Below are 9,413 nucleotides of genomic sequence, written 5' to 3' on the forward strand. Positions count from 1 at the left end.
ATTAATTACTTTGAAAAATATAGAACTTCTTGAAAATCTTAAGTTTTTTTAATTCATCTACTTCATAATTAATAGTGTTAATAATTATTTTCTTAATAGATGTGTCAATTCAAGAATGGACAAGTAATTAAGAACGGATGGAGTATTATACTACTAAAGATAACTTTGAATTTTTTAATTTAAACTTTTGATATGTTATAATTAAAATTATAAGATTTAAAGAACATATCGATACATGTGATATATCTTTGATTTAAAATTGTAAAGATCAATATTTTTTTTTACTTTTTAAAATTTTGTTATTTAATTTGATCTGAGATAGCATTTATGATGTTTAACTTAAATACGTGTTCTATTCAACATAATACAAATTGAGGCGCATCAACATAATTTGGGTTTTTTTTTTTTGTTTATTGCCCAATGTACGAAATTATGTTAAAGCTCCGACTAAATTTGAATTGCACACCGCATGTTCCATTAGGAAGTGGCGTTGGTCAGCACAAGTTGGGTTTAGAACAATTTCCTTTTCGTGTTGGATTTCACTTCCCACTTGCCCCGTCTCTCTCTATACTTTCATTTGCCTCTCTCTCTCTTTCATGGTCATTCATGCATCTGTAATTTGCAAAATTCACTGTACCCATTACTTCTCTGCTGATAATTCACGGCTTCCTTCTTCTTCTTCTTCTTCCCCCAAGCAAACACCCTTCAAAGTTGCAACCTTTCACTTTCTTGATTTCTTCTTTTCCATTAATTAGTCCCTGCAGATCCCTGATGTAGCCCTTTTTCTTTCACAGCCTGCTCTGAGTTCAATCTCAGCTGGCTTTTCTTGCCTAAATCACATTCTTGATTCACAAAATAACAATAGTAAAGATGCCATCTTTGTTATTTTTGCTGACCAATTGATAAAGGGGTTTCAAGAATTCTTGTTAATATGGCCTTTGCAGCTCAGCAGAAGAAGGCTATTCATTCCATGTTAGCAAACAAGCTGACCCATCTCAAAATCCCTGACTCTTCTTCATCATCTCCTCCTTCTACTGATCCAGACTTTGATTTTTCTGATGTTTTTGGTGCTCCTACCTCTTCTTCATCTCCTTCATCTTCTTCCAGTTTTCTAACTGACCCACAAATCATTCATAGTAGGTCCCACTCTTTTGTGGGTCCATCTCCAAGGATCACTCTCTCAAAGCTTCTGCCTTTTCACCAAGAAGTTGATTCTGAGAGTGAAAGTGATAGTGATAAAGTTAATACTCATGTAGGTACTCACCAAACTGAATGTACTGATGGGGTTGAAGAGATTAGTGGAGATGAGGGGTTAGCTGTAACAAAATTTGGGCCAGGGGATTTTGAGATCTTGAGGATGATTGGAAAAGGTTCTTTTGGGAAGGTTTTTCAGGTGAAGATGAAGGGGTATGGTGGTGAGGGTGAGGGTGATGGGATATTAGCAATGAAAGTGATGAGGAAGGACACGGTAATCAAGAATAAGCATGTGGATTATATGAGAGCTGAGAGGGATATTCTCACTAAAGTTGAGCACCCTTTTATTGTTCAGCTTAGATACTCATTTCAGGTAATAGTTGCTTATACTGGACATACTAATTTTGTCTATTCAGTTTCAGATTAATGGGCGTATTTATCTTAAATGTATACATAAATAGTCTTACTATCCTGCTTTTGTTACTGCTTATGTCTTCATAAATGTTGTGTTTTTGCTTTCTTTGAGCTGAGTGTCTATTGGAAATAGCCTCTCTAGTTACACTCACCCTCCCCTGACCCCACTCGTGGGACTATACTGGTTCTGTTGTTGTTTGTAAATTGTACACAAATAGTCAGGGATATCTTGGTGAGAATAGTGCATCCACATTAAGGGATTTAGCTAAGTGTTATTCCAGCTATCAATCTGAATTGATGTTACTTGTTTTTCTTTTTCATGTAGAAGAACAAGATAATCTTTTGTATTAGGAATTATTTGGTTTTAAGTCAGAAGCTAAATTTAGTACTATGGTATTTGTCCTTTCATTTAATCTTCTGTTACAGAAGTACTTAAAAGGTGAGAGCTTTTCCTTGCCTCTCTCTGTGGGGAAAAGCTTTTCATAGAAAGAGGATACCCTTTTGGGAATCTGTTTGAATTCTGGTGTCACTCATTCCTTCTTTTTTGAGCGGGGACAACATGAGCAAGTTTTGAACTTTATTAGTACTAGGAGTACTATTTAACATCATTAATGCTAATGAAATTAATTTCAAGTGGAATTTCTGTTCTTTTTGTCTAGAATCTAGTCAGATTGCTGAATATTTGATAGGATATTTTAGTAGATTTATTTAGACAATTTCAGAGAAGTTCATTAACTTTTTCTGTTGCGATTTTCTTTTTTTAGTTTCCATTATTCTTTGCCTTTGATGCAGAATTGTCTTTGTTTCGGAAACAATCTCTGCGAAGATTTTTTTGGACAATATTTTGTTTTGAACTGGTAACTTTTGTATTATAGACCAGTACTTAGGTAGTACTGGAAAACCCATTTACAAATTAAAGTATGAGAACAAAGATGCTAAGAAAATTCAACCCTAACATGAGTCTAAAACTTTTAGGATTGATCTGCATCTACACGGGAGCTCTTTGTACACCAAAAAGAAAATAGCAAAACACTGTTTTTGTAAAGTGCTACTTCTAGCCTCAAATGGAATTCCTTTCTTTCCAGATAGCGCACCATATGCAAGCTGGAATGATCCTACGGTAGCTTCTATTCGTTACCCCAATCAGCCTTCTCCCAGCTAGAAAGAGTGTCAACAATCTTGCTAGGCATTGTCCAAGATGATTTATTTTTATTTTTGACAATTTCAAAGTGAAGTTAATGATTTTCTAGAACTTTTGTTGGTTTTTTCTATTTAGTTCCCATATTTCTCGATGTCTTTTTAAAGCACAGATTTTGTCTTTCTTTGGTGTACTCATTGTCATTGATTTTGCTACTGTGATTTGATTTTCGAAATCATATGCCTTACAGTCTCAGACCAAGCGTTCTTGCCCTCTGATATGTTTTTTCTGATTAACAATATCATTCCTGGGTTATTTATTTTGGAATATGCTGCAGACGAAGTCTAAGCTGTATTTGATTTTGGATTTTATAAATGGAGGACATCTTTTCTATCATCTATACAGACAAGGGATTTTCAGGTACCTTTGTATTTCTTATTGACTAACCAGTCATGATATGCATTCTGCTCTTCTAACTTCAGCTCTTGGGTGTGCTTTGGGTAGTGAGGACCAGGCAAGGATTTATGCTGCTGAGATAGTTTCTGCTGTTTCACATCTTCACCAGAGAGGGATCGTGCATCGAGATCTCAAACCTGAAAATATTCTCATGGATGGTGATGGACATGTAATAGTCTTGCTGTACTCTACTGCAGGAACATGATTGATGCATGGAAGAAGAAAAGAAATAAGAAATACGTAGCATTTTTCCTTTGAACATTGCAGTTGATTCATTCCTCTTCTTAAGCATTTCATTTTCCACCCAGGTCATGCTGACAGATTTTGGACTGGCAAAAGAGATTGATGAATCAAGCAGATCTAATTCAATGTGTGGAACCATGGAATACATGGCTCCGGAGATTATACAGTCCAAGGGCCACAATAAAGATGCTGACTGGTGGAGTGTTGGGGTACTTCTGTATGAGATGCTGACTGGTCAGGTAATCTAAGTACTGGTTGGAACATTTGTTTGCAGTGTAATATTAGGACACTAGAATCATGCAGTGTTGAGTAATGCCAAAGCATGTGACAAGCATAGACAGTTCAACGGACATTCTCTGGAGCCTATTTTATGTGAAATGTACTATAAATTGCATTATTCCTAGACAGATTTTCCTTTGTAAATTAGAACACTTTTGACTCTCATTTCTTTCAGCCACCTTTCACACATGCAAATAGAAAGAAGCTTCAGGAAAAGATCATCAGCGAGAAACTGAAACTTCTACCACGTCTGACTGGTGAAGCTCACTCTCTGCTCAAAGGAGTATGTACAAACTATCAATTGACTGCTTGCCCATACTTTCTTAGATAAGTGATTGTAATTCAACTGAATGAAAACTTGCAATTTTTTCCCGTAGTTGCTACAGAAAGACCCATCCAAAAGATTAGGCAGTGGACCAAGAGGAGGGGATGAGATCAAAAGTCACAAGTGGTTCCGCACAATCAATTGGAAGAAACTTGATGCTAGAGAACTACAGCCTAAGTTCAAACCAGATGTAATTGGCAGAGATTGCACTGCCAATTTCGACAAATGTTGGACTACGATGCCACCGGATGACTCACCAGCATCTACTCCGACAACAGGCGAACACTTTCAAGGTTACACTTATGTAGCACCAAATCCTTGGCTCTCCTCTAGTTGATTTAAGTCTTTATCCTGACAAAATTTCGAACTCTTAGTTTGCTATTGTAAGTCATTCTTTGTTAGAGAGAGGATCGTGAGACATGTATGGATCAGATTGTATCATGATAAAAGCAAATCTTTCTAACTCTTTTTGTGTACTGTTGTAAGCTCATTCTTCTTTATGGACAAGATGTGAAATCAATCAATTGACTTTGATTGTGTAGCCCTTTTATTTACCTGCTCTTCTATGTTTCGTCTTAACCTCGTCTATTCGATGCTCTCTGGAAATTATAAATTCTTTTATTATTTTGTACTGCAAGAGAATCTAAGAATGTGTTCACACTTTTCACTCATGTGATGATTCAGTCCCTATATTTCAAATTCAAATCAGTATTGAAAATTAATCAAAGTTGTTCAGTATTCAAGAACTCTAAATGATTAATGAGAAATAGCTGAAATAAGTTCCAGGGCTCTGTTGCATTCTAGAGAATAGAAAATGCTAATGAGTTCTGCATATGGTTCAACAATTTAATAGAGGAACAAATTGAGGGTAGTGTTGGTGCATTAGTGGAGTATATGAGTAGATATCCTTCAGGGGAATGAATTGGCTTTTGATTTTTCTCCTTGTATGTTTCCTTTGATTGTGGATGTCTGTGGGAGGGTCTGCCTGATTGTTTTGCAGGCTTGCACAATCTTATGCGGTAGTAGTTGAGAAAAGTAGAAGAAGGCGTATTCTCAACTACTAGTTCTAGAAACTATTGCGACATCAAATGAGTCAACTAGAAAAATTGCATTCAATTTTGTTATGAGTAATGTAGTGCTCTTTTGAACTATGTTAGGACATACCTTGTCCGTTGCTGATTCTGCTTACTATTTCAGTATGTGCAAATTACCAGCTTTCGCTATTATAGCTCAAGAAATGCTATACATCTCACTTGTATTTGACCAAGCTCCTCCAGCATTTTGTTTTTGCTCTCTTTCTTCGGGTTACTACTAACTATAACATGAATAGATAAACAAATATAAACTGATCAAACTTCTGTATTAGACTTTGCAAGAGTTTTTTGTACTTCCATGTGAATTATTTCCCTTGGAACCTGAGACTGTCATTAAGTAGGTTTTTGAAAGGAAGAACTGAACACATGCCAAAATAAGCATCCATAGATCTACCTTTCTATACTATGGTGTTTATCTTGGAAATGAACTGTTAACAGTTGAGGGATGTGACATTTTTTTCTGTTAACAACAGTGTAGAGTTATCTCAAATTGGTGAGATGTTTAATGGTATCACTCCAGAAAGGGATGAAATATGACATGGTTATTAAAATATGAACTATATAACCATGTGGAGCAAAAGTTTTGTCGTTATATAAGTTCGATCTGCTCCTTTCCAAAATATGCTGGCTTCAGTGTACTTCTAAGAGGCACACTTGCGAACTGTCATTTGAATGGTTTCAGTACATATCCCTTATCTAGATATTGTGGAAAAAGTTGCATAAAGGTTGGAATCAGTGGAAGAGCACTGGTGATTGGTGACTACTTAATGAAACTTAAATAAATTATAGCTTCATATGGTATTTGGAAAGTAGAAAGGCATCTCATTCCAGTTACTTTTAAGTGGATAAGTTAGTTTGTGCTCATTAACAGCCACCTGGTTTGTTGTGTGTGCGTGTGGTGGGGGGGGGGGGGGGGGGAGAGACTCGTTAATCATGTGGATATCTTATATGATCCTCAGATATTGTTTCTTTAAGGGTTAGCTCTTGTCACTGTGTCTCAAAAGTCTAATATTGCTTATAGATACCAGATAGGCAAGCAGCATATATTCCTTTTATTCTTCTGAGTTCCATTTGGACACATAGAAAATAGAAAAAACATCTTATTGCATGAATGGGAAAAGGATTTAGCACTAATAAAGTTACTGTTAGGATGGATAAAACTTAAGGGAGATTCCTGTCTTTTTGTTTAACAACACAAATGAGTAATCAACTGAGGTTATATTCTACTACCCTATAATGCTTTAGAAGCAAGTTTCTTTAGCTTTATACTTATATATATATATCCATGGTCGTTGGCTTGTCATATATGCAATCACCTTCTCTGTTCTTGAAAGTATTTTGGCAGTTAAGAATTTGTATCATTTGCCATGAAGAACAAAAGCAGAAGCAACGACTCCCTCTGTGAGAAGTCAATGAAGATGGTAACAAATGTCATCCGGCTATCGTCATTCTCTATTGCCAGGATGAGCCTTGGAATCGCAACAGAACCAGCTCCAGGCAGTAAAATTCCTGCATCATACCCTGCAACATTCATCAAAGGCTCACCAACAGCACAATTCCCTGAGAGCTTAAGGTCACAGGAGCCAGTGAACGTCAAAAAGCCGATTGCCTACCTTATTGAGCCAACTGAAAATGGTAAATCCTCCTTGTATGCAGTTAATGATAAGAGTGTAGATGGTAGGGCCTCTGATTACATTAGAAGAGTGCATGAGAAGAATCGTCATGATTCAAACGAGGCAATGAAACTTTCTGCATTCATCATTCCACCTCCACCTCGTTTCGTGTAGTCAGATTTTGTACTACTAACCATGTGTTTATTTCCATCTTCTACTATTTCGCGTAGCATAATTGTCTTTATCTATCTTGGATAATATGCTTTGCTTCTCTTGAGAACAAGCTTATGATTAGTGCCATAGTGATGAAGAATCTTCTCCTTCTGTCCCTTTGGGCTTTGTCTACTGAAGGCTTTTGTTCATAAGAAGCTTGCATCTTGATATTGATCTTCTGTCTGTCATATAATCATTTCAATCAAATTAGTTGGAGTTTGTTAAATGAATCTAGTTGGAGTCGGTTATATGAATCATATCCATTTTATTCAAGCATATCTCATTCTGATATTAAACAAGTTGTCTTTTAGGTGAATTAAGGTTTCTCCAAAACTATAAATTTCTATTTTCCTGCACTTATTTTGTTATTTACATACTATAAGTTTCTACATGGAATAGTAAGACTCCAAAAAGTTGGTTTTGCTTATATAGGTCCCACTGTGTTCTGTTTTTAGCTATGTTATTCTTGCACTTATGACATGGAGGTCTATGTAGAATATGACCAAACCAGGATATAACAGTGTAGTAGCAATTAAGATGGGGTCGGTTCTTGATTAACATCCTTTAGACTCTATCGTATGTGACCTTATCTTAGTTTTCCTCTATGTGTGCTATTTGCAACGCCTGTCATATATTAACCAATATCTTTAATATTATTTAGACTCTATCGTATGTGACCTTATCTTAGTTTTCCTCTATGTGTGCTATTTGCAACGCCTGTCATATATTAACCAATATCTTTAATATTATCCAATGATTACGCGTTCATCTTCAACTTGTTGGGACTTAAAGAACTATTTCCAAAAATGTTTTTGTTCTCTTAACGATCACTTTTTTAGGTATCTTTCTAACGTATAACTTAGATATTTGTATTGTATGCAGTTCACCAAAATCCTGTAAATTCTTGTGGGATTAAACTTTCATTTGATGTGTTCTTACTTTTATTTAGTCGGTAACTATTCCTTCATATTTAATCCGAGATGGAAAATAAAATTATCTTTATAAAAAGCACATTACCCAAGTAAGTAAAAGTTTCCTTAGAGGGAATAAATGCATATATGTGGTCAAGTGGCAAGAGAATATTGTTAAAGAAAAGATGGGAATATCTTTCTTTCACCCTACAAATCCTCACCTTATCTGTTGGTCTCAAATAGAGAACCTTATTTATTGCGTGTAAACGTGACGATCTGTAATTCATCCTTGCCAATATGTAAATGCATTTCCACAACAAAGCATTTTTTTTTTAATAATGATGGTATCCGAGTTAATTTGTACTCACGATATGTGATTCTTCTATTAGTATAAATATTGAATAACTATATGCTTCAAATTTTAAATAAATAAAAATCAATCACCTGATTTTTTTATTTTGTGTGTGTAAAATTTGAATTTCTGATCTAATATGATCACCAAAACACATATTTGAGTGCGGGGACCAATAATACTGGAACCACTACTCAAAAGATTTTTTTGTTTGTTTATCGTTACTAAAATATTTCAAATTTGACCTATTTTTATTTTTATTTTCATTATCAACGATCAATAATTGATGACACTCATAAGCAGCATTGCCGACTTAATAGTACTGGTGTTTCAACTCATTTGACAATAAGTACAAAAAAGGTTCTATCGTGTCTACTCTTCTTTTAGGAGTGTATTCGATCAATTATTTTAGAAAATGTATTTTTAAATTACTCTATCATGTCTAATCAAAATTAATCCCTCCGTTTCAAAAAGAATGACCTCTTTCCTTTTTTGGTAACATTTTAATTTCAGTTTTTCACGTGACATGTTTAAGACTACAAGATAATTTATACATTTGACATAATTTTAATTTAGAACCACAAGATTCAAAAATCTTGTTTACTTTCTTAAATTCCGTGTCAAATCAAACTAGATCATTCTTTTTAAAACGGAGGAAGTAATTTTTTTGAAAACGTGTCAATCTGTTAAAAATGATGTAATGACCTGTCCCATAAGGATCGATTTCCATCCCCGTTTTAGGCAAAACTATTGGCAGCCCAAGAATACAGTAGGAATCAAGAAAATCATATAGTTGCTGCCAAACACATGCACGACACTCTAACCCAATCAAGATTTTGGATAACGTTATCACATGGCCAGTTCATACAACCACCCACATACATATAGCCTATAGGACCACGAGGAAAATTATTTTGGCCAGAAAATTTTGAGCATATTCACACTATAAACAGGTTTATTTTTTTATATTTTTATCCTTATTTAAATTTAAATTTAAATTTATTAATTATTTTTTAATACATGAAAAGTTTCCCAATACATGGGGAATAGACTTGTTCCCGGATTCTTATAATATCCATAAATACGTGTTAATTTCAATTTCTTTTAAAAAGGCAACAAAATGATAGCCTTAATAATTTCTTTTCTTCCCTCTACTTTCCAATATAAATTATAAAGAACAC

At 34.8% G+C, this 9,413-nt stretch overlaps 1 protein-coding gene across 1 annotated transcript; it reads left to right on the top strand.

Annotated features, from left to right (window-relative positions):
• Positions 1 to 506: 506 nt before the first annotated feature.
• LOC125809731 (serine/threonine-protein kinase AtPK2/AtPK19-like) lies at positions 507 to 4,574 on the top strand. Its single transcript, XM_049489329.1, has 6 exons — positions 507 to 1,567; positions 3,084 to 3,166; positions 3,251 to 3,371; positions 3,511 to 3,684; positions 3,900 to 4,007; positions 4,102 to 4,574. The coding sequence occupies exons 1-6, from the start codon at positions 932 to 934 to the stop codon at positions 4,384 to 4,386; spliced, it is 1,407 nt and encodes a 468-aa protein (XP_049345286.1). The 5' UTR covers positions 507 to 931; the 3' UTR covers positions 4,387 to 4,574.
• The last annotated feature ends 4,839 nt before the right edge of the window (positions 4,575 to 9,413 follow it).

This window comes from Solanum verrucosum, unplaced genomic scaffold (assembly GCF_900185275.1).
Source record: "Solanum verrucosum unplaced genomic scaffold, falcon-dt-bn FXZP01000121.1, whole genome shotgun sequence".
Taxonomy (NCBI): domain Eukaryota; kingdom Viridiplantae; phylum Streptophyta; class Magnoliopsida; order Solanales; family Solanaceae; genus Solanum; species Solanum verrucosum.